A 25,616-nucleotide genomic window follows, 5' to 3' on the forward strand; every position below is an offset into this window, starting at 1 on the left:
ATTTATCCTTGCAATCTGTATCTCACTCCATCATCAGCATACAGTCTCCAAATCTCAGATATTTCTTCATATTATCTCCACTCCACTATATGTACCCTTATCTGCTTCATTCTTGCCAGTGCTTGACTTGGTTTTAGTTCTAAGAGTTATTGAATAATATTTCTGACTGATTCCATACTGTCTGCTTCCAAATCCTCTTCCTCTTTTTTTTTTTGGTCAAAGTGATTTTGTTAAAATACATTGATCAATTCATACCATTGTTCAAAGCCTTTGAATGACATTCCATGACTTTCAGGATTCAGTTAATTGGTAAGATTTCCCTGAAATTGTTTCCTTGCTTAGAATTTTTCTAAATTTATGGCTTTGTTCCTTTTACTTCCTACTTCAGTCCCCATCATCACCATGAATAGGTCCTTCTTTCCAGTTTTGCAGAACAATATGCTCTTCTCTGAATTTGGCATTCAGTTTGATGCCTCAATAGATTAAAATGCTTATTCTGCTTAATGCTATTTCCCTTTCCCACTCCTCCTTCTAGTTATTTGCAAATAATCCATCAAGATATTTTAAATAATTATTTCATAAGTGTTTATTCTCATTTAGATACCTATGGGTTGCAAGTTAATTGAGACACAAAATTTAGAAGCTAGATAATTTAGAAGGTAGATCACTGTATAGAACAAAATTACAACTGTGTGATTAACTCCACTATTAAGGGGGGCAGGTGGTATAACATTTAATTCTCAACATTTCTAAAATTCATTGGTATACATAGTAGTTATTTGGAGTCTTCATAATCTTACCAAAAGTAAGTTGATCTCTTAGAATATAAGTGGTATCCATTATTAATATTAAAAGGTTACATCTTCCAATATTCAGAGTGGAAATGACAGTCTTATGGAAAAACAATCACTATTTGCTAGCTTGACATTCAAGAGAGGCCAAAATTTTTCAGTTATAGTTTGCCATTGATCCAACACCTGCATTAGCTATGTGGCTGTATGTTAATTTCCTTTGCCTTTTTTGTGATCCTATTATGTTCAAAGTATATAATCTATCTACATGTCAGATTATTCTATTAGATGTAACTGAATATGACAGTTTATCAGAGCCTGGTTTTCCACTGATTTTTGTGGAGAGTCAACTGTTGTGCTGTGCAATTCAGTGGATGTTCAGTCTAGAATTGATGTCAAATTAGCACTAGTTGGTTCCACCCAAGATGAGGAGTCGAATGTGAAGATTAAAATTTTTAACATTGGCACATATTAGACCAGTTTTATGTAATACATCTTAATAAACATATTTTTTACATACACAGAAAACCTGAATTTTTTATCTTGTGTATTTTATAGAGTATTACCTTTGTATTATTCAAAATAGAAGTAGTTAGGCATTACAGAGACTATTTTTTTTAGAGAGAGAGAGAGAGAGAGAGAGAGAGAGAGAGAGAGAGAGAATTTTTTACTATTTATTTTTTAGTTTTCGGCAGACACAAGATCTTTGTTTTGTATGTGGTGCTGAGGATCAAACCCGGGCTGCACGCATGCCAGGCGAGCGCACTACTGCTTGAGCCACATCCCCAGCCCTACAGAGACTATCTAAATGTTTATGTAAAATAAATAAAAGTAAAATAAACAAAAAACTAAATGAATAACTAAATAAAGACCTGTTAACATGTATACAATATTATTTGGTTTTGAAAGAAATATATGCTATTATTTATGTCACTGGCATTGATAGAAAATGTGATGAGATGTTTTCGCAATGATGTGACATTCAGAAGAACCTCATCTGTTTACACGGTTTCTATTTTGTTTTCTCACATTCTCTTTACTTTCCTCTTGTTGATCTTTACCGTCCATAGGAAAACACTGTAGTTAGACATAGGTGTAAATTATGAGGAATGTTATTGACTCTACCTTCATTTTGGCTTTGCAGATCATTAGAGAATGAGAATGCCTATTCCAGGCTTTTATGCTGTAGTTGCCAGTTTTACTTGGTTACTTCACTCTTTTCTAGTTGTGAAGTTTTCAAACCACTATCGAATCTAAATATTTACAGTTCATTCAACCTGTCAGAGCATTCTTGTTTATTTATAGACTTTCTCACAACATTTCATCAATGATAGATTAATATAAAACACTGTAAACTATCTTCTGGGAAAAGAGTGCTGTTCATTTTTTTTTTTTACTGAATTTTCCAATTCCTTTCCACTCCTATATTTTATGACTAACTATGAAACACCTGAAATAAGATTTTATAGTGAAAAAGTTGGCAGCATTCCACTCAATGAAGTCAGATACCTTAAGTAGAATAGTAAATAGTTAGGAAAACAATATTCCTCTACACCTTTTAAGAAATGCAATCTCTATATAAAATAAGCAATGTTTTGCTTCTGTTTCAGCAATAGCTTTACCTCATTCATTATATTTCCTATGTCATTAGGTATGTAATTCTAGAATTTTTAGCACTGAGAGGACCTTAGATATGATCTTCCAGTGCATTCATTTTAACAAGATGAAGCCTCACAATTCCAAGCAGTTAATGACAAAGCTGGGGAAAGTTTAGGAAATTGAGTTTCTAATCGAAACCACCATTGATGTCCTTTCTCAGTAACATACTCAATGTACTTAATGATGTCTTTTTGTTAACTTCTTTCTTTTTAACTTTTGTGATGCTGGGGATAGAACCCAGGGTCTCAACCATATCAGGCAAGCATTCTACCAGCCCCCTCATTATTATTTTCTTAAACTGCACAATGGAGAGCTATGTATTCATATTTCTCTTTATTATTTGAAATTGTCCATTCATAACAATGCAGGTGTATCTGTATGTTTTAAGTTGATCAGTTGGTGTTTGAAAATGCTATTGACATTTTAAGACCTTGTATTCAATTGTTTTGAACCTGTCTGGAATCAACAGGCATTGTTAATGTTATATTCCCCTATATATTGATTTTAAAAAGTCAAAAAAAAATCCCAGAAACAGTCCTATTTGAATAATCATCTATATTGCTGATGAAATATGAAAATATTTTCTGATTGGAAATGCTACTAGTATAACCATTATAAACCATGTGGTTTACTGTATGGATATTTGCTGCTTTAGCTTTATTTCATGTTATACTGGAAATTAAAGTGTTTTCTTATTTAGGTATTATATGACTATGCTTCCATGTTATATGTAATTTTAAAACACTTTGAGTGGACAATGAATTAATTTTAATTGAATGAAATGACTAAATAATTTTAATAAAATTTAAAAATCTGAGAGATCAGTGGAGAAATTTCTAAGTTTAACAAGATTTATCAAAAGAATGTTTAAACATTATAATATTTCATGTCAGTGATATTTTTGGTGGATATGCTTTTCACTTTTTAATTTTGCTACATTTTCTATTGATAATGAAACATTGTAGATGATATTTAGCAAGTAGTTGGCAACATTGATATAAAGGTCAAAAGATGGAGTAAAAAAAAAACGGGAGGAGGAAAACACTAAAAGAAAATAGTTGGAAATGAGAAATCCATAAAGGACTCTGGAAAGCTCCATCATTCTTCCGGTCATCTAGAAGACCTGTATACATGTCCAGGAAAGACTTAAAGAGGTCCTAATATCTCATGTTGCTGCCCTCAAAAGGGCACTTGAATAAGTGAGGTCTAAGGCACAGTTGTAAACTTTTAGCATGTGTAAAGGGTTCTCCAGTTCCCAGAATATCACCCTCCTGTGATATTATAGATTTAAAGTATTTAGGAAAATATCTGGCCAATCATTAGCTGATCATACCCTAATTAAGTAGTGACTCTAGTAGTCAAGGAAACTAAGAATACAGACTTAGAATCAACAACAACTATAAATAGAAACCACAATGGGCTCAGGATATGAGAGCACAAAATCTGATTTCCAGAGTTACATTTTTAAACATTCAACAACAACAACAACAACAAATTTTCAAAATTATAAGAAAGGCAAAGAAACTGTAAATTATGTACTATGCAAAGGAAAACAAATATTAGGAACTGTCCTTGAAGAACCACAAATACTGAACTTTCACAACAAAGACATTAAATCAACATTATGTATACATTCAAAAATTAAAAGAAACCTTGACTAAATAACTTAATGTAAGATAATAATATTTTACCAAAAAAAGAACAGCCATAAAGATTGATATTATTTTTTACATGTACTAAACAGAAATTGCAGAGTTGAAAGTGTAATAACTCCAATTTAAAAATGACTAGAGAAGTTCAATGGAATACTTGAACTGGCAGAAGAATCAGTGAACCTGAAGATAAAACAACAGAGAATTATCTAGTATAAGAAAATTAAACGAAAATCATGACAAAGACATAGACAGAGTCAGAGAGCTGTGAGATACCAAAATAGACATGGTAGAAGCCCTAGAAAGAGCAGAGGAAGGGATCAAAGGCAAATTCAATGAATGAACTCCATGCAATGAGCAATCAATGAGATGAACAGAGAGCCTATGTTTTGGGATCAAATTTTTGCCACACACACGTCAGAGTGCTAATCTCCAGGATATATAAAAAAATCAAAAATCTTAACACCAAAAAAATCAAGCAATCAATAAATGGACTAAGGATCTGAACAGACACTTCTCAGAAGAAGATACACATTTGATCAACAAAAATATGAAAAAAATGTTCAACATCTCTAGGAATTAGAGAAATATAAATCAAAACTACTCTAAGATTTCATCTTAAGCCAGTCAGAATGGCAGTTATCAAGAATACAGACAAAAATAAATGTTGGTAAGGATGTGGGCAAAAAAGCACACTCATACATTGCTGGTGGAACTGCAAATTGGGCAACCAATCTGGAAAGCAATATGGAAATTCCTTGAAAAACTTGGAATGGAACCACCATTCGACTCAGCTATCCCACTCCTTGAGACCAAACAGCATAATACAGGGACATAGCCACATGAATGTTTAATGCAGTACAATTCTTAATAGCTAAACTGTGGAACCAACCTAGATGCTCATCAGTAGATGAATGGATAGAGAAACCTTGGTATATATACACAATGGAATATTATTCAGCATTAAAAGAGAATAAAATCATGGCATTTTCAATAAATGGATGGAGTTGGAGAATATCATGCTAAATGAAGTAAGCCAATCCCCAAAACATTAAGGCTGATTATTCTCTCTGATAAGTGGATGCTGACCCAAAATAGGGAGTGAGGTGGAGGCATGGGAATAATGGAGGAACTTTGATTGGGCATAGGGAAGGGTGAGTGGAGAGGGTGCAGAGGTACAGGAAAAATGGTGGAACGAGATGGAGATCATTCCCCTAGGTAGATGTAGGAGTTCGCATAGGGTGTGATGCTATAATCGTGTACAACCAGAGAAATGAAAAGTTGTGCTGCAGTGTGTACAATGAATCAAAATGCATTATTAAAATAAATTATAAAAAAGGCATATTCAATGAAGTGATAGCTGATAATTTCTCAGAATTGATGAAACATGTTAATCTGCACATCTAAGACTCCTAACAAACCCCAAGTGTGATAAACTTGTAGAAATCCACAACTAAACACTTCAAAACCAGTCACTCAATAAAGACAAAAGGAGAACTTTCAAAGTTCAAGCATGGAGTGATGATAATTTATATGGGATTCTCATTAAGATTAGTAGCTGATTCTCACCAGATACCACTGAGGGCAAAAAGTGGTGGAAAACATATTAAAAGCAAAAAACTTATACCAAAACAACAATGTTATAAGCATCACCATACTACCTGACTTCAAAATGCACTTCAAAATAAAGACCATGGTACTAGCCTAAAAACAGACATGTAGGCCAAAGGAACAGAATAGAAAACCAAGATATAAAAACCACACATTTACAGTCAGTGTTCTACAAAGGAATCAATAACACATATTGAGGAAAGCACAGTCTCTTCAATAAATCATGCTGGGAAACTGGATGTCCATACTCAGAAAAATGAAACTAGACTTCTGTCTTTCACCACTCACAAAAATCAACTCCAAATGAAATACTTAAATATAAATCTCAAAGCATTGGAAGTACTAGAAGAAAATGCTTTCTGATATAGGTCTGGAAAGAATTTTGGGGATAAAATCTCAATAGCATCAACAACAAAAAAGCAAAAACCAACAAACATGATTCCATTGAACTTAAAAAGTTTCTGCATAACAAAGGCAATAGTCCACCAAGTGAAAAGACAACCTAGAGAATGGGTGAAAATGTATGCAAACTATGCATCTTAAAAGGGGTTAGTATCCTGAATATATAAAGAATACAAATAACTCAATAGCAAAAATAAAAATGAATGGGTTACGAAATGGGCCAAATATCTGAATAGACATTTCTTAAAGAAGACATATAAAAGACTAATGAGTGTATTTTTAAAAAATTATGCCATTACTGATCATCAGAGAAATGTGAATCAAAACCACAGTGAAATATCATCTAACCCCAATGAGAATGGCAGTTTTTAAATAGAAAGTAAAATAGGGTGGTAGGAATATAGAGAAAGTGAAACACTTATGTAGTACTGGTCGGAATGTAAAATAGTAAAACTGTTATGGAAAACATTAATGGAGGTTAATATTTATAACTAGTTTGTTAAATATGTTTCTCTCTCAGTCCTATAATTCTTCACATTGAAATAAAAGTGATTTTCTACTTCAGTTATTTACAAATAAAGTACAGATCATCTTAGAGAAATCTTGCTCTCGATATGTGTACTACGATTTACTGACCATATCCATGTCTGTTTCTTTGTAGGGGGACATCCAGCAGTTTTTAATCACAGGTGATCCCAAGGCAGCATATGACTACTGTGAGCATTATAGTCCAGACTGTGACTCTTCAGCACCCAAGGCTGCTCAGGCTCAGGAACCTCAGGTAGATGAGGTGAGGAGTACAAGATCACCAGGTCCTCTCATTTCCCCGATATGCATGGCATCTTCAGTTTGGGGACTTTACTTACGTATTTAATTTTAATTATATTTTACATTATACTCAATAGTTTTGTAATATGTATAAGAAGAAGTGACTTAATGATACTTGGTAATTTTCCCTTCCTTATGCATTTTGTTCCTTAATTTTATTAGAACTAGAGTTATTTCACTTGTACATTGCATATATGAGTGTATTCCATTTTAGAGTATGATTTCTAATAGCTCATTTTTGCTCTTTAGCATTAAATAATTAACACAGCTTCAAGATAAAGGTATTATATCTTGTAGTATACTTGACTTTCCTCAGGCCTTTGACAGTTCATGCAGATGGGAAAATGGCCTAAGAACTATTTTAAAGTTTTTAGGCTTTGTTGAATAATTAGGTAGTTCTTCCCCCTCACCCCATTTTCACACAGGGAATTTTAAAAAAAGACCCAAAGTAAGGAATGTATGTTTTTATTGGAATTAGAACTGTTTTTAGTATATTTTTTATAAGAATTATTAATTTGAGAAGGGGGAAAGTCTTAGAACAACAAAACTGTTCTTATTTTAACTCAATAGTTTTTTTTAACCTTTTAAATATACTGTAAGTATATTTTGATTTTTTTAACTAGTTAGAAAAGGTTAAGATATTTTGATTTATTGCTACTGTTGAAGTGAATTTAGGTTAGATTTTACAATAAAATCTCTTTAATATGTGTTTTTCCAACACTTGTTTATTTTTAAGGAATGATAGTGAATCTGTTGCCCTAATTTTTTCCATGACTTAATATCAGTGTTTTTTGTTTCAAAAAAGGTATTCTTAACAAGTCTGAGAGAAAAAAGAAAAAATTACTGGATATTTTGTTTGTTTTTCTTTTCATAGTTTTTAAATGCCTTATGATTCACTAAATATATTTTCTGTCAAGTCCAACGTGATGGGTGAAATACCCTTTAGGTTTATGCTTTTGTATCTGACAGATTATGTGATGACTTAATATTAACATTTGTAGTATTTATTGTATATGTTCAAGAATGATAAGATTTATTTTATGCTTCTTTCTTAAGAAGGATAAGTCTTACTCTTTTTAGCAAGAGATATGGCTCTGATTTTTGGAAGAAGGAAGGTATGCCTTTTTAATATATTACCTTCAGGTGTTTTGCTCCCATGTTTTATTGCTATTATGTCAGGTAAGTTGAGTCAATTTACATGAGGATAATTGTTATCAATCTTCTTAAGTTCATTGAGAAGTGATCCTGCCTTTTTCTATTTTAGTTGTTGAAATGCATATTTTCTATGCTGTTGAGATGTCAAACTTACTTTTTACTGGAAGCATTTGGTGAGGAACATGACACATAGCTATAATAGAAACTGCAAGAAAATCTGGTTGAACAAGACAGGAATAAACAACTTTTATTACCAGTTTCTATATGGATTATAATAAAAAGGAAAACATTTATTCATTTATTTTTTGTATTGGCACTGGGGATTGAACCCAAGGATCTTTTACTACTTTTTTACATCCCTAGCCCTTTTATTTTATTTTTTTATATTGAAACGTGGTCTCCCTAACTTGCCCAGGCTGGCCTCCAATTTTCAATTCTCCTGTTTGAGACTCCTGAATCATTGTAATTACAAGAATGTAATTACAAATCAACTTTCACTTTTTTTTTCTGTAATGCTATGTTAACATTGATACTTTGATAATAAGATAATCATTCTATACTAGTATTACAAAAACTAGTAAAATCAAATTAGTAAGGAGTCTTTATATTTACTTTGAAGTGTATCCATTATTATTTCATTATATTACAATATGACAATATTACAATGACTGATTCTTAGGTATTCTACCTAAGAAAAATGACTTTGCAAAATATTATTTGTCAGTAAATGGAGAACATAAAGTGCACTATGAAGCATGAGTAATACATATTGTAATTTGTGTTATTTAATATTCCATTAATAACTTTGTGAAATTGCATATATATTATTCTATTTGGATTAATAAATATGACAATTTATTTTGGAAACTAACCTGTCTGCTTTTTCCATCTTGTTTTTTCCATAAAATTTCCAGCTCCATTTGCTTTGGAAATCAGGATTTTTGTTAATGGGAGAGAGGGAGAGAGGGAGAAAATGGATTCATGTCCTCAGGGTCACCTCAAAGTGTTTCACTGGCTTCTTCATGTAAATCTCTTTCCTCTTTAGTCCCTAATTTTATGTTCTTTCCTGGAAAAAAAAATCCTCTCTTTTCTCATAGAGACCTAGGTTTTTATCTCAGTCTCACTATTCCTCAGTAGTTTTTCAAGATATCTTCCCAAAGAGAAGCATTTTATTTTGAGGAAGATGCCAGATAAGAAAACAATAAATTTTCGGGTGTCATAACCATTTGCTTTTCACTCAACCCCAATGGTTGGAGGATGTACTTTTTAGCTCTAAAGTAGACTTCTTTGAAGACACACCCTATTAGGCACCTTAAAGACAATCTTATCCAGAATCCTTGTGACTGAGAGAGAAACAACCATCCCAGGATCACCCTGTCAGCTGGTTTAAGAGCCAGACATACAACTTGAGATTCTGCATTCTCATTCTTATTTGCCTTGACAGTACAAATAAATGCAATCATTATTTGAGCATTATTAATTTACTTCATTTAATCAAATTATAAAGATTCAAATCAATTAAAAAATTAATTTTAAACATTCAAAGAAAAATATATTAATAGTAAACACTAGGGCTGCAGATACACCTGGGTTGTAGAGTACTTGCCCACATGATTAAAACCCTTGGTTTGATATATACAGCACTGGAAAAAAAAATAAAGGAAGTTAGTAATCACTCATCAATCACTTATACTCATAAGTTTATATTCAAAAAGTAATTATGTATGTGCACAAATCAAAACTACTCTACGATTTCATCTCACTCCTGTCAGAATGGCAATCATCATGAATACAAGATATTTTCTAAACTTCATTTTAGCTGACTTTATGATTTTTCTTAATATCTTTTGTACATTACTTTTTAATATAATTTGACAACTTTCAATTAGTCTGAGTAAATGTCATTTCAATGATGAACAACATCTGATAGAAGACAGGGACACTTGACTTGAAAATTGGTTGGATTCCTCTCAAGCTTTACATCCTCTTTCCACTGCCCACCCAATACCAGGCAGAGAGACACACACACAGTGAATTCCAAGTTAATTTTGTTGAATATAATTCAGTTAATTCAATACCAATGGAAAAATAGTACATTATATGCCTCATATTTTGCCTCTCTTGTTTGAAGTTAGCTTTCTAGGCAATGCATTTACAATATATATTGTAACATAGTTATATAACATTACTCTTGTATAATTCAGGAATAACAAAGGAAGAGGACATACTAAGTTTAATTCATTTAACAAATACCTACTGAGCTTCTGTCATGTGTCAAAAAATATGCTACCAGCTAAGAATGCATCAAGAAGCAAAGACTAACTATGCATTTGGAAAGTAATAGGATTGGAAATGAGAAACTTTGCAATATAATGTGTTAGATGTTAGACTTAAAAATGTTTTCTAATTTCTTGTTATTATTTTTTTAAAAATAGGAAGAAAAACAGTACAGATTTGATAAAACCTCAGTGGCTCAATTTAGAATAGGCTTCTATTTGCCTGAATTAGTATTCTGAAGAACACCCAAGTGAGAAGGCATACGTGTGTAATCCCCATAACTCTAGAGACTGGGGAAGGAGGATTGCAGGTTTGAAGCCAATCTCAGCAACTTAGTGAGACCCTGTCTTAAAATAAAAAATAAATAAAACTGGGGATGTGACATAGTGATAGAATGCCCATGTCTGGGTTCAATCCCCAGTATAAAAAATTAATATTAAGAATAGAATATTTCTTTTAATCTAAAAGAAATTTTCATTTTTGATCATTATGATTGTGGTATTATTTTACCAAAAGGATATGTTACATAATTGTCACAATAATTCCTTCATTTAACCAATGAATATTGCTATTATTTTATGCATTAACATTACTGTTTTCCTGTACAACTTTTAGTGCAACTATTTCTGTAAGAGATCTATATAACCTTTGAGACCTGGGTAAAACTCTAATAGTTATACATTATAATTTCTTACAAATCTAATTGGGAAATTGGCAGTGAGCAAAATATTGTTTTATATTTTGTTGTAGCCAATCCAAAAATGTAAAACAAATAGCTTTGTTAGGTTACTGAAGAAGATATAGGACAGTTAGTTAGAACTTATGATTGTGTTTAAAACTCTCTTAGTTTCATTTTCTTTTACTTTGCATAGTCACTTCAAATCTCTGAACCTTGCCTTCTTATCGCCAATTTGCGGAGAATATACCCATACTATTTACATGAGTGTTTAGATCAGTTAAAAAGCCTTTGAATGCACATACTTTATAAATGATATCTAAAACTGTATGCAAACAATGACTCTTATGTATGTTTTTTTATAGTTTATATCACTGGTACTTTATACTGATTCTACAAATGTGTTAGGTATAGTCTTTAGTTACCTATTAAATTTACATTACAGGAACATTCACACATTAAATGAACTTTTTGCAGAATAAAATACAAATAATAATATTGATTTTAACTTTCAAGATTATATAAGAAATAAAAATAGAATAAGTTGCATCTCAAAAAGTTATTTGCCACATTTTTAACTGGACACAGTGTTCTCTACAGATGGAGAGGAAAACCCACAATTTTTTCCTGTGTTTTCCTCTAAGATACATTGCTAATATTCCCAAGAAAGATACAAATCCAATATTCAAAAGCCGATGTCTTAGAATCCACTGTCCTAACTTGACTTTCTCTCTCCTGAGAGAGTTATGGGCTGTGGGATAAAGGCTATTTGAAACTTTCTACCCATAGGCTGTTTACTCATTCACTCCACAAATATTTATTGAGCATCTTCTATATGGCCACATTCTACCCAGGGAATATAGAGATGAATAAGTCATGGTTCCTAATATCAAGTAGCTCATAGTCTGAAAGAAAAACAAGCTTTGAAAGCTATTATTTTTTAAGGTGTTACTCTGACTACTGTCCAGAATGTCCTTTTGAGCAGAGTACTGGTCTAAAAGAGTACTGTTCTATCAACTGTCAGGACAGAAATGCAAATATATTAGGTCTAGAGACATCGAAATGTTATGAAAAGAACAGAAAGAATTAGCAACAACTCCCACCCCCCGGCACACATAAGAACATACCACTCCAAAGCCTATTTTCAGTATGAAATTCTTTTCAGAAAATAAGAAATATACTGATAGGGGAAAAGCATATGGGCATGAAACATTTTATTTAAGTTGTTGTAAGTTCTATCTGTTCTAAAAAAATATGTGCTATTTGGAAATTAAAGTATACAAGTATAATTAAATCATGCTGAGTAAATATTTCTCTTCCTAGTAAATTCTATTTAAATGTATTAGAAAAATTTTGAATGCAGCTTCAGCAATATTTTTGAAGCAAACGGACCACTGAAATGCATAAATTACTGAGTCATAAGTTACTTTCCTTTACTACCTTAGACTGGTTTTGGTCTCAGAGTACTAGTGATTTTACACCAGTGCATTTTCACATTTTCACTCTCTACTAACTTGAATAAGCTTCCAAAGAACAGCCTCATAGGTGGTGGCTGGTGAGTACAGAAGATGTTTTTTATCTGTGTATTTGTTTTGGGAGGAAGAGGCTGAACACTTCTCAGAGAACCAGTAAATCAGCTGCTTGGTAATCTTAATCCCAAACTTTTGGAAATTATCCTAACCTTTTTATAATGATTTCAGAAAATATTTCTCCTTAAGATTCTGGCCAACAATGCTCTTTCAGTCAGGTATGCTGGACATTGCTGTGAATACTGGGAAACAAACCAAGAAGAATAAATTATAACCCTAAAATGAGAGCCAAAATACACACCAGTTTAAAATTCTGCTCTGTAATGTTTGGCAAATGCAAAGAAGGTGTACTCTTTCAATTCACTGGAATTGTAGCTGAATAACATTTTTAGGTCACTTTCTGATTAATTCTCATTTCCAGGTGAGGCATAACACAGTTATAGTGTTTATCTTAGTACCACTTTTTCATGTCTCTCTCCCAAACACTTTTATTTTACTTACCTTTGATACCACACTCTTAGGTTCTTCACCGGAGGTCTCTTGTGAAATCTGTGTGTTAAGATAGTGTGTTTTTTTTTTTTTTGGGTGTGTGTGTGTGTGATATGTTTTTATATATACATGTCATATATATTTACATATATAAATATATAAATAAATATATATATATATATATATATATATATTCATAGATTTCATATTCATAGATTCCATATTCCTAGGAGAATGAAAGAGGAAAACCATGTAACAGAGGAATATAAAGCAAGTCCTATGGAAGTTATCTTTGGCTTAATCCTGTGGGGGATCTCTGGAGGCAGTATAGGTTAATCATCTCAGAACTGTCCTTTGTCAGAAGATGAAACATTAAGACCTACTACCTGCCTGTTTGTTTAAAGGACTGTTACCAAGGGCAGCAGTTCCCAGGTCCTTACGGTTATCAGGGGTATAGGCAGCAATACTTCTAATGCCCTGTGGGTCCTCCTCCATCGAGACCATGAAGGCTACTGGGAGAGAAAGACCATTAGGAGTCTGTGCACATGCACTAGCACAGCCTATGTGAGGGGATGTGGGTAGAGCATAGTGTCAACCTTGTACACATAATCACTGCTAGGTATTTAAAAATATACTTTAGACACCAGATAACTATTATGTATTCCAGCATTTATATCTAATTAAATGATATTGGGCACTACATTTATAGTCTGTTTTATTACTAAGAAGTGTTCTGATGTAACCCAATATCACAGAAAATTTTCATGAGGTAGTTCAAACAAATATAGGGGAATTATTGAGTCATATACTTAAACCATTGTATTAGCTAGGGATAACGTTTTGCCTCATGGATGGGAGGAATCAGGGGTCCAAAACTAGTTTTGCCTTTCCTCTCATCTCTACCTATTTTTGTGTGCCAGATTCACTTTTTTTGTGGAAAAGTGATATTGCCTCTGTCAACTCTCAATTCATAACTCAAGCTTTCTCTCTTCTTTTTTAATGGTTCTGATTTTAAATTTTAAGGAAGAAAGCACTCTATCCATGTTTGATAAAGGAACTTGCCACTTCTAGAATTGTGTGGTTAGTACATCTGTTCACTATGGTACATGCAACTATCTTAGAGGAATTCCTATAGCCAGGGAGATAGGCCTGGCATTGCGAACTCACCATGGCTCTCCCACGACAATAGACTGCCCAATGCACATGACCTTTCTCTTCACTCTGCTAGGAAGGTTTCTCATAGTAGCTCTGAAGATGGGCATAACCTGTCAGGAACTGAGCAGGCAACCTATAACTTTTTTTGGAGAAGAATATTCTATAGAATCTCTTTGATGTTTCCCAATATAAATAAAGCAGGTGTGGGCTCCACTTTGCCAGAGTCTAGAAACAAAGATCCGCTTGTCTATCCTGCCCTGGCTTTTGAAACTGCTTTCTGTGTTCTGTGGGTTTTTTCAACATTTTACTTCTCTTAGCTTTATCTCAGCCAGCACATTCCACCAAGGGGATCCCCATTCCCATTGCTCCTGTGGGACATGGGCTAGAGACAGGTGAATCTTGAATAATAGAACATTAGAAAGAAAGAAGAAGATAGCAAGTCTTCTTGCTATTATTTTGATAAATGCTATTAGGCACATTATTTGAGCAGTCAGAAAAACCACTAGGAAATCAGCTTACCAGCTGTCAGAACCTTCCTTGAAAAAAATCAACCACCAGCAAGTCATATTAAACAATCCCTTTCTTTTGAAAAATCAAGAAGGAGGCAGAGGAAGAGGAATCAAACAGGCAAAGGAATTAAACAGACAAAGGAAAGACACTTTGGGACTCTTGATTTTCATACTTCACCAATTACTTAAGCTAACCCTTTCCCAATACCACCAGACATACAATTTAGTTCAACATCTTTCTTAAACTTTACCAAAGATTTTCTAGGACTTATCATTGGCTACAATTCAATACTGAAAGATGAAGGCTCTTATTGACCACATAGTTAAATGGTGAAATAAAACATAAAATTCTTCCTTTGGATCTACCATGCTTTTAATTTCTAGTCCCTGTTCCCTTTGTTCCAGATTCTATCACATCATGCTTATTTATCACAGTAATTTTACAACTAGACTTTATGTTCCCATTGTTTCCTTCAAAATAACACATACTAGTATTTCTTAAAAATAATTTTTGTACCATATGATTTATATTAAAAAATCCCTCTATGTACCTAAAATTCAATAGGATAATATTTTACTCATGGAATTTGAAAGATGGAAAGTTGAAAGAATTTACACAATTTCAGCTCAATTTTGAATAACTTTTACTTACTTAATGCTAACACTTGATAAGCTGAATTTTTTTTAATTTCCTGGATTACATACAAGTAATATTAAATGTTGGCAAGGATGTAGGGGAAAAGGTACACTCATACACTGCTATTTGGACTGCAAATTGGTGCAACCACTATGGAAATATGGAGATTTGTTAGAAAACTTGAAATAGAACCACCATGTGACCCAATTATCCCATTCCTTGGCATATCCAAAGGACATAAAATCTGCATACAATAGTAATGTAGCCACATCAATGTTTTTAGCAGTTCAATTCACAATAGTTAAGCTATCGAACCAACATAGGTGCCCTTCAACAGATGAATGGATAAAGAAAATATGGTATATACACAACAGACTATTACTCAGGCATAAAAAAGAATGAAATTATGGCATTTGCTGGAAAATGGATGGAACTGAAGACTATTATGCTAAGTGAAATGAGCCAATCCCCCAAAACCAAAGGCTGAATGTTCTCTCTGATATGCAGATCGTGACTCGAAAATGGTTGGGGGAAGGGAAGAGTGGAGGTTCACCAAATTGGACAGAAGAAAATGGAGGAAAGGAAAGGGAGATTGGAATGGGAAAGGCAGTAGAATGAATCAGGCATAACTTTTCTATGTTCATATAAGAATACATGATCAGAGCAACACCACATCATGTACAACCACAAGAATGGGAAGTTATACTCCATGTGTGTATGACCTGTCAAAAAACATTCTACTTTCATGAATAATTAAAAAGAACAAATAAAAAATTTTAAAAATTCCTGGATTCTAGAAAGAAATTATGGTTTGTAGCAGCACAATTTATAAGAGCTTAGTTACGGAACCAACCTAGATTTCCATCAACAGATAAATGGATAAAGAAATCGTGGAACATTTGGCAATGGGATATTACTCTGTCATAAAGAAGAATGAATTTATGACATTTGCCAGTAAATGAATGGATCTGGAGACTATTATACTAAGTGAAGTAAGCCCATCTCAAAAAAAACACCAAACATTGAATGTTTTGGTAGATATGCAGAAGGTAAATCACAATGAAGGGGAGAAGAGGAAGAAGACAAGTTCATTAGATCAGACAAAGGGGAACAAAAGGAAGGGAGAGGGATAGGAGTTGGAAAATGCACAAGTCAACCTCACCATCATACTCACCCACTAGAATGGGGTCCTAGTTAGAATAAGATATATCTCATAATTGTGTAATTTTATCAAAATGGATTTCACGGTCATGCATAACTAAGAGGAACCAATTAAAATTTTGAGCAGTCATAGAAACATAAATGAGAAGCATAAAATGAAATAAAGTTTAATGTATATAAGTTTAAAAAAAGAAGAAAACTGAAGGCTGGAAAACCAGTTAGGCAGCAAACACAAATATCTAGGCAAGTGTTAGGGTCTGTGAACAAGTCAGGATGGCGCCTGGCATTTTGCCAGAGGGAGTGGTTTGTGGTAAAGCCAGTGAGCCATTAAGTGTGGAGATTCCTTATTGGTTGACTGCTGTATCTAGTTTATGTTAATTAAGATAAGCTGTGTGTAATGTATATATACCCCTCCTGTCCTACAATAAAGGGCTCCCACTCCTGCTGTACCAACGTACACAAGTTCCTCGTCACCCCTCCCACCCACCCCCCACCCCCCGGGTTATTTTGCTGCAGCCTGACTGTGGCAGATGGTGGCCCGTACCGGGAGCCCTAGGACACATGGGGGTAAGTGACGAAAAAAGCTGCCCCTCTGAAGATAGGACGGGAGCAAATCTGCTCATCCCTAGGCAGATAGGGCGAGAGAAAAAATGGCCATTTTGAGAAAATGGAGAAGATTGATACAGTATGTTTGTGTCTTGTTTTGTCTCAGTGTATTGTATTGTCTTTGTGATGAAAATATGGAAAGGGTATTAAATAAATTGATAAGGGAAAGAGACACCCCAGTGGAACCAAGAATAGGTAGGGCATGTGTTGATAAGAGCCCAGGAACTCTAGTCAGTAAGAAGAAAGTTCAGAGGAGAAAGGATTATCAGGAAAAAAGTTGCAGCAAAAGGCTATTACTGAATACTTTTTGTTACCAGAGGGTGTGTAAATCAGAGCTGCGGCTGCCACATGCGCGAGCTGGACATGGCGCAACAAGGATTTTCCAAGCTGCAGTTGCCAGCTCTTCCCCCCTGCCCCGGGGAGCAGGATGTCACTGCGAGAACCCAAATCTAGACCTGACCTGGAGGCACAGTCTTGCAGGCTCTTGCTCCCTGTGCCCAGAAGCAGTTTGAGCCAGGGAAGCTCCACGTCTGGGGCTGCCCAAGGACACTACAGCTGGACAGAGGACGCACATGGTGTCCCTGAAGTTTGATCATTTCCAATGTCAATAACTACAATGGTTCTCCCACACCTGGAGGCTAGTAAATAATGAGCACCATTAAGGCTTATTTCAAATGTAAAAAACCTTGAGATAATGTACTAAATTGTTCAGAAGGTTGTTTTCTTAGTGCCTGCTAGAATACTACAGGATTTTCTTTAGCATCATTGCTGGAGTTCCTGCCTTCATCCCAGTGCTAGTGACAACGAGAGTGGAAGAATTTCCAGTGTTGCTGAGAACCAGACGAAACTTCAGATCAAGCTAGCTGCCTGCAGAACTTACCTGGACTGTGATTTACCTGGACTGTAAGTTAATCTATTGAGACACTGCTTTACCTGGACTGAGACAACAAACTGTAATCTACAACAAATTGTAACTCGGTATCTTTGCTAATGGTGTCATTGCTGGGATAATTTTTCCAAGGGCTTCTTGCATGGAGCCATCAATTGGCTTGGTATTGTGGCATTTTGTATCCTCCCCTTCTGCTTGTAGCAGATTATTTATGGTGTCTGTGTAAAAACCACTATGGTCGTTATTTAAATTAAACAAAAGGGGGAAATGTTAGAGTCTGTAAACAAGTCAGGATGGCGCCTGGCAAATGTTAGAGTCTGTAAACAAGTCTGGATGGCGCCTGGCAAAATGCCAGAGGGAGTGGTTTGTGAAGTAACGCCAGTGAGTCATTAAGTGTGGAGATTCCTTATCGGTTGACTGCTGTATCTATTTTATGTTAATTAGATAAGCTGTGTGGAATATATAAATTCCATTCCTGTCCTACAATGAACGGCTCCTACTCCTGCTGTATCAACGTACACAAGTTCCTCGTCACCCCCCCCCCCCCGGTTATTTTGCTGCAGCCGGACTGCGGCATATATATACCCCTCCTGTACTACAATAAACGGCTCCCACTCCTACTGTATCAATCTACACAAGTTGCTCGTCATCCCCCCCCCCCGGTTATTTTGCTGCAGCCGGACTGCGGCAGGCAAGAATTAATAATAGTCCAAATTTGAGGAGTGGCACTGAAAATGGAAAGAAAAGTACAGATGTAAAAGACATTATGGAAGATAAATTGACAGAACTTGATGACTGAGCCAAGAGAAAATAATATGTAAAAACTATTTTGAGGTTTTGGCTGTGGAAGAATGATGGTACACACTACAACCAGAATAAGGAAGTCCAAAGAAGTAGACTTTTTGAAATTTCTTGAGAAGCAACGATGTGTTTTTTTCCCCCCAACACATTAAAACTCCCCAAGCTTGGCATTTGTTGTTCTACTTCCATCCACCACGTACCTGAAAACCATATGTATCTTTGTCTTTGACAACCTGTTTTTTCTTCACCCTCAGCTGACTTGTCCCTACCTCTAGGGATGGGCCACAAGGCTTCCAATGAAAGCATTGCATTTTTCTGGATATAGTAATTAATTCAGGAACACAAATGACCCAGTTGGAGGCAATATTACACGACAAATAGTTGACAGAGAAATAAATATTTTTATTGACTTGCCAATGGTTAGGATGTTGTGACTGGTAAGAATGAAGGTAAATTTTAAAAAGGCAATGCCAAAAATGTAGTGATCCTGGTTTCTGATGACATCCTCAGAATCCCTAACTCAAGTCTCTTTCACCAATTTGCAGTCCGAGGTATATGAGGAAACAAATGTCATTTGGGCTTAAACAAATTAGACAGAGACTCTTATCTCACAATTTAAAAAGTTGTCCTTGGTTTATAAAAGCAAGACGGTAGTCTGTGATCCAAGCTCCCAGTGGATCCCTGAAAATAGGAATAGTGCTAAATCCTACATGTGGCAGCTGTTTATTCCAATATATAGATACCTTTGGTAAAGTATAATTTACAAATTAGGCACAGAAGATTAACAACAATAACTAATAATAAAATAGAGCAATTAAAATGATATGCTGTAATAAAATTTATTTAAAACTTATGAATTATTTATTTCTAGAATTTTCCATTTAATATTTTCAGATCTTTGTTGATGATGAGCGAGTAAAATTGTGGAAAATAAAACCATGGATTAAGAGGCTACTATTTATAAGATAAAATTTCTTACCTAAAAACAGAAACCAATTAGAAAGAAAATGAGATTTAAAAAAAAAAAAAGGAAATAAGAGCCTCTTGGAAAGCTAAAATTTATCATTTATGTAGAGCAAAAATGTATTTTACCATTTTTTGAAGTTGATCATCTGTTATGATTTTCTTTCCATTTTTTCTCCTCCTAAGTACATGTCACTGCTCTGTGGGCATTTGCATGTGTTAGACTGTATCATTACGTATATTTTATATTGCAATCTCCTTCTGAATCCATATGAAGTTTCTCTTTTGACTTGTGTTCTCTCTTAAACCCACAAATTACTACTGGAAGAGTAATAGTATATTCCCTCTTTGGAGTTTTGGCATTCCAAAGAGTGCCATGTCTTCATTTGTGCTCTGCCTTTTCCATTAGGATTTCAGGGAATAAAACCCCAGAATCCAGAACAGGAAGATGAATACTTGAGTAACTGGCATCACCAGCACATATGGTATGGTTCACTTAATACTTCCTTTAAAAAGTTAAAATAAAAGTCTATATTTTTGACAAGAATGGCTGGTTTTTATCCTTTTCAGGGTTTATCTGTTCTTTTATTTTATAAACTACTAGTATTCTTCTCATTAAGTCATTTAAGTCAATCTAATATGCATTTGCATGTGTGTCTTAGAATGGGTTAATAAATAAAAAATATGTATAAAGAAAATTTTCTGCCTTCAAATATACCAAAATCATATATATATACATCTCAAAATTATATGTATGTTAATATACATTTCATACTAAAAGTGATTTATATGCATATACAGTTATATGTTGCCAAAAAAAGAATGGCAAAAATACATCTGGATTATTTCCCCATGCATTTTTTTCTTTCCTTGTCATCAATGCAATATTTAATTATTTAGGGAGACAAGCATTTGGAAACAATGAGGAAATAAATTTTTGACAAACTGAAATTATGTTTTCAGTATTATAAGGAATTCAGAATAAATATACTGTAAATCCTCTTTATCATAGGCTTTGAAATCTGGTAATAGACAGTAGATGACAGTTGAGAAGCTAATGTTAAGATGAAGGAATGGCACTGATTGCTAGCTTGGCAGATATGTAGGCCGAAACTGCCAAGATAAAAACCAACAACTTTTTAAACGTTCCTTTGACATCTCATACTCAACATGTGCAAATCAGAATTTCTGATTTTTCTTCAATGTCCCAACCCCCAATAAAACTGCCCTATTGCCATCCTTGCTATCTCAGTTTCTGACTACTCACCCATCCATTTTCCCATGTCAGGATTCTTAGTTCCACGTTCAGCTTTACTTGCTCTCTCATACCCATATCCAATCTGAAAGGAAATTCTGGTAGGTTACCTTCAAATAATTGATGGACTGATTGCTTCACATTCTTACCACTATCTTGCTCTGCCCCGGGTCTGAGCTACCACATCCTTCAAATGTGTTATTGAAGTCACCTCCTAACTGGCCATTTCACATCTGCTCTATTCCCTGATAGTACCTTCTCTAATACAATAGCTACAGTTACCTTTTGACAGGCCTCCTGCACACCACCACCACTGTGACTCAAACTCAGGGCCTCACATGCAAGAGTTCGATTTTTAAAGCACATCAGATAATATTTCATTTCTCTACTCAGTACAGGTCTTCATGAGGGTTTACAATGTTCCACAGCATCAGCTCCCTCTATGACCTCTAGGTTCTGTATTTTCCTTGTCCACAAGGGTCTCTTGGCTGCTGCTTGAACATACCAGGTGAAGATCCACCTTAGGAATTCTATGCTGGCTCTTCTCTCTACTTGGAAGCTCTCTACCTCCCTGACTGTCACAAAGTCTTTGCCCAGTTATGATTTTCAAACTAAACCCTGCTCCTGATCATCCATTTAAAACATCTATCTTCCATATAGTCTATTCTTGCCTAGTGCCTGCCACCTTATTTTTAAATGCTATATAATTTGTTTATTTTAGTGACTGAGAGTCTTTTCTGCTATAACAGATGCTCCACAGGGCAGGGGCAAGAGTCCTTGCCTATTTTGTTCACTGACTTATTCTAAGAATCTAGAGCAGATATACAATAAATATTTTGAATGAATTAAATAGCTCTAGATAATGCCTATACAGAATAAGGCATAGATTTGGAGCCAAATTATCTTACCTGTGATTTAATTTTTGGACATTTTATAATGTCTTATTGAGTCATTATGGTAGTATCACATGGTGAATAATATTGTCCTATTTTACACATGAGGAGATTAAGTCTTAAGTAACTAAAGCAAATTTCCCAAGGTCACATAATTGATAAGTGATAAACTTCCAACTTTTTTTCTTTCTTTTTTTTTCTGGATCAGGGATTGAACTCAAGGTCACTTGACCACTGAATCACATCCCCACCCCTATTTTGTGTTTTATTTAGAGACAGGGTCTCACTGAGTTGCTTAGCGACTTGCCATTGTTGAACTTGGTGATCCTTCTGTCTCAGCCTCCTGAGCCAGTGGGATTACAGGTGTGCGCAGTAGCACCCAGCTGATAAACCCCTAATTTTATCTAATATTTTCTGAGGCCAGGGACAAGGGTTCTTTAAGTTTCTGCCATTCCACCTTTTTTGAATGTGTCTGTGCAAGTAACTTATACTATAAGAGCTCCTCTCATCAAACAGGGGTACCAATGCCATCTATCATTGTTGTGGGCAATAGAGATATATGGAAATATCTGCCAAATAATGAACACTCATTGAATGTAAATAAAACTTTAGTCTTTCTCATATTATTATTACAATATGAAGATGTATCAAACAAGTTCAGTTCTCTTAGGATGTGTCTTTGCCCTTAAAAGACACATGAGAATCAAGTCAAAGCTCAATGTGAAGACCCAAGAAACATGCTCCTGTAACTTTAACTTAGACTTGAGGTCAGAAAGTCAAAGTGGTTTCTCAAAGATCAGACTAAAACTCTAGCTAATAACAAAGAATGGTTCATCTTTTAGAGTGACCCTTTTAAGCGTACTTTGTTAGGTAAGCAGCCAGGGCCACAGATCTTGGTGGACATCCAGTGTTATGGAGAACTCTTATCATAAACCTTGTTGGACAGCCAGAAGCCCAGAGCTCCCTTTCACTTTTCAACTTAGCCACCAAATACTCTTAAGCATGTCACTTCTGTGCATCACAGACTTTAAAGGACACTCACTAGCTGATGCATTTACAGGAACAAGTCTGTGCCAAGCACTTTCCTTGTAAAATAGACCCTTCCATGTTGCAAACCACTGTCAGATTAGGAAAAAAAGACACCACAGAGGGTAGAGTTCACCAGAAATGACAACAAGGAAGAGCCAGGTCTTTAGCCGACTCCCGAAGAATAGGAAATTTGGATAAGCAGAGAGGCAAGATAAAAGCATTTCCAGAGCAGGGACAGCATGACTCCATGAGTTAATAAACATGCCTTGCTTACAGGGTGTCAGGCATCTGCTATGAGCATTTCAAGTATCCAAATATACAAGTAAGGCAAGATTCTTGAGGGAAAGAAATTCACAGATTTTACAGTCTAGAAAGAAATATGAAAAGGACACATTTAATTATCTGGGGCCAACTGTGACAAATATTACAAATGCTTAGAAACAGAAAAATGAATTTTTAGGGGGACAGAATAAAATATGAGAGATAAACAATATTTTAATTAAAAGAAAAAAAAATTAAAGCTTTCCAAGCAGAAAAACAAGCTAAGTATAAGGATGCTCTGTAAAAGAACAAATGGCTCAGAAGTGGAAATGCACATAGACTACACAAGAGAAAAATGATGTATGTATAAAAATACAGAGTCTAAATAGTGTTATTTTAAGTTCAGTAAATTTACTCTTAAATCTCAGTTTCATGCAAAAAAAAAAAAAAGTGGTTAAAAAATGCCCTCTTAACAATTCAGGAAATTAATTCTACATTGAAAATGCCCTCTACTTCTCTTTGTTGTTGTTTTGTAGTCTAGTCATTGTACATATTGAAGTATGAGGAGTAAACGCAAGAGCTTCCTGACATTTTCTCCTCTCTTCCTCTAAATTACCACATTGTAAGTCATGTTTAAGGAAACACAGCTAGACTCATTGATCCCACAGTAAAGCAAATTTATTTTTAAGGGGCTAAGGTAAATACCACGGCTTTAATCAGCGCTAAGAAAACATATCGAATACATTCCTGTCCCCAAGTGCATTTAAGGCAGTGCACGGTCTAAGTTTGAGCAGATAGATTTCAATGCAAGTAATTACAAGCTGCAACATAATTTCCTTAAAACTACACACATACTAGACAAATACTTATTTGTGGTTATAGAGTGGGTAAAGTTACTACAAAAATAGTAGCACACCTTATAATAGTGCCATATGCCATAATTTACCTTTGCTATATCTGAAGTGTCATATCTTGTTCCAGACTTAATATTTAGTAACTAACAATTTAATGTACAAATCTTCAGCCTAAGCAGCAGAATAATTAGAAGAGGCAAGCCCCCATTTATACATGGAAAAAAATATACTTAACCATGAAAAATGCCTGAGGATTATACAGAAGAGGGAAGTGATTTTTAGTTATGAACAATTAATGTCAATTTTCAAATAAATTATAAAACAAGCAGTAAACTTAATGCTTCTATTCAGAACAGCAATAATGGGTCAGAAGTGGCAACAGATTTTTTCTTGTAAAAGTAAATGCCATGAACATACCCCAAATTTGATGAATACATATCCTCTGGAAATTTAATTAAAACCTATTATTGTAAAAATGCAGTAAAATCCATCATATATTCCACCCACCACAAGTGTATGTGGTGAGGGAATATGATCAGTCATTTCTGACTTATTCTGTAGACAGAAAAAAACAGCATTGGGACAATTATGATTCTGTCTTTTCACCAACTAAAGTAATTCTCTCACTAAGTAACAACAATAATAAAAATATCAACAAAACATTATCTTAGGTTGTAGAAATTTTTGAACTGTTGGGGTTGATTATATGTACCTTGTCTTTATATGTTTTTCATTAGTATAATAAAATACCTGAGACCAGTGTATGTATAAAGAAAAAAAAGTTTATTTAGTTCTCAGTACTGGAGGTTCAAGAAAATAGTGCTGGCGTTGGCACCTAGTTAGGGTCTTACCACAGATGAAATCATGGCAGGAGAGCATGCAAGAGGATCACTTGGCAAGGTAGAAAGCTAGAGAGGTCAGGGATCAGGCTTACTTTCTTATCATAAGTCACTTTATGAAAATCAACTAATTCTTTTGGTAAAATAACTAATTCCTTCCACAAAATCAGTATTATTCCCTTCTGATATCAGTGACCCCAATGACTTAATTATCATCGATAAAGTCTCACCATTTAAAGGTTCTACCTCCCAACATTGCCTCACTGAGGACTGTACTTCCAACACAAGCATGTTTTGGGCACAAATTCAACCATATCAAAAAAAAAAAAAAAGAAAAATAGCAAAGCCCAGCAGTGATTGAAATAGAGTCCTACAACAAATTGCCAATTTCTTTGTAATCTTTTGGGAGTACTCAAAGACAGTTGGGTTGTTTTCTTGAATTCACTAGAGATTAAATTCAATATCAGACCTCCTAATCCTCTCTTAGTATAAAAGATATTTCTGGAAATGTATATGAAATTATCAGTTAATGAGTCAAAAGGTGTCTTTGTGAACTTGTCCAAGCTACACAGCAACTGAAAAATTTGTTGAATACTCACATGAATTTATAACCTAAATAACATAAATCAGTATACATGAAATCTTTATCAAAATTCTCTTATTTTTTTGTTTCACTATTTTTTTATTATCACCAA

At 34.4% G+C, this 25,616-nt stretch overlaps 1 protein-coding gene across 1 annotated transcript in view; it reads left to right on the forward strand.

Annotated features, from left to right (window-relative positions):
• The window catches only part of LOC143410625 (collagen alpha-1(XI) chain-like), a 41,895-nt gene extending 34,906 nt beyond the window's left edge, over nt 1-6,989 (forward strand). The window contains exon 3 of the mRNA XM_076871446.1: nt 6,777-6,989. Coding sequence (XP_076727561.1) covers nt 6,777-6,989 — 213 coding nt within the window. The remainder of the gene's footprint in view (nt 1-6,776) is intronic.
• Nucleotides 6,990-25,616: the final 18,627 nt, after the last annotated feature.

Source organism: Callospermophilus lateralis, chromosome 11, assembly GCF_048772815.1.
Source record: "Callospermophilus lateralis isolate mCalLat2 chromosome 11, mCalLat2.hap1, whole genome shotgun sequence".
NCBI classification, from domain to species: Eukaryota; Metazoa; Chordata; class Mammalia; order Rodentia; family Sciuridae; genus Callospermophilus; species Callospermophilus lateralis.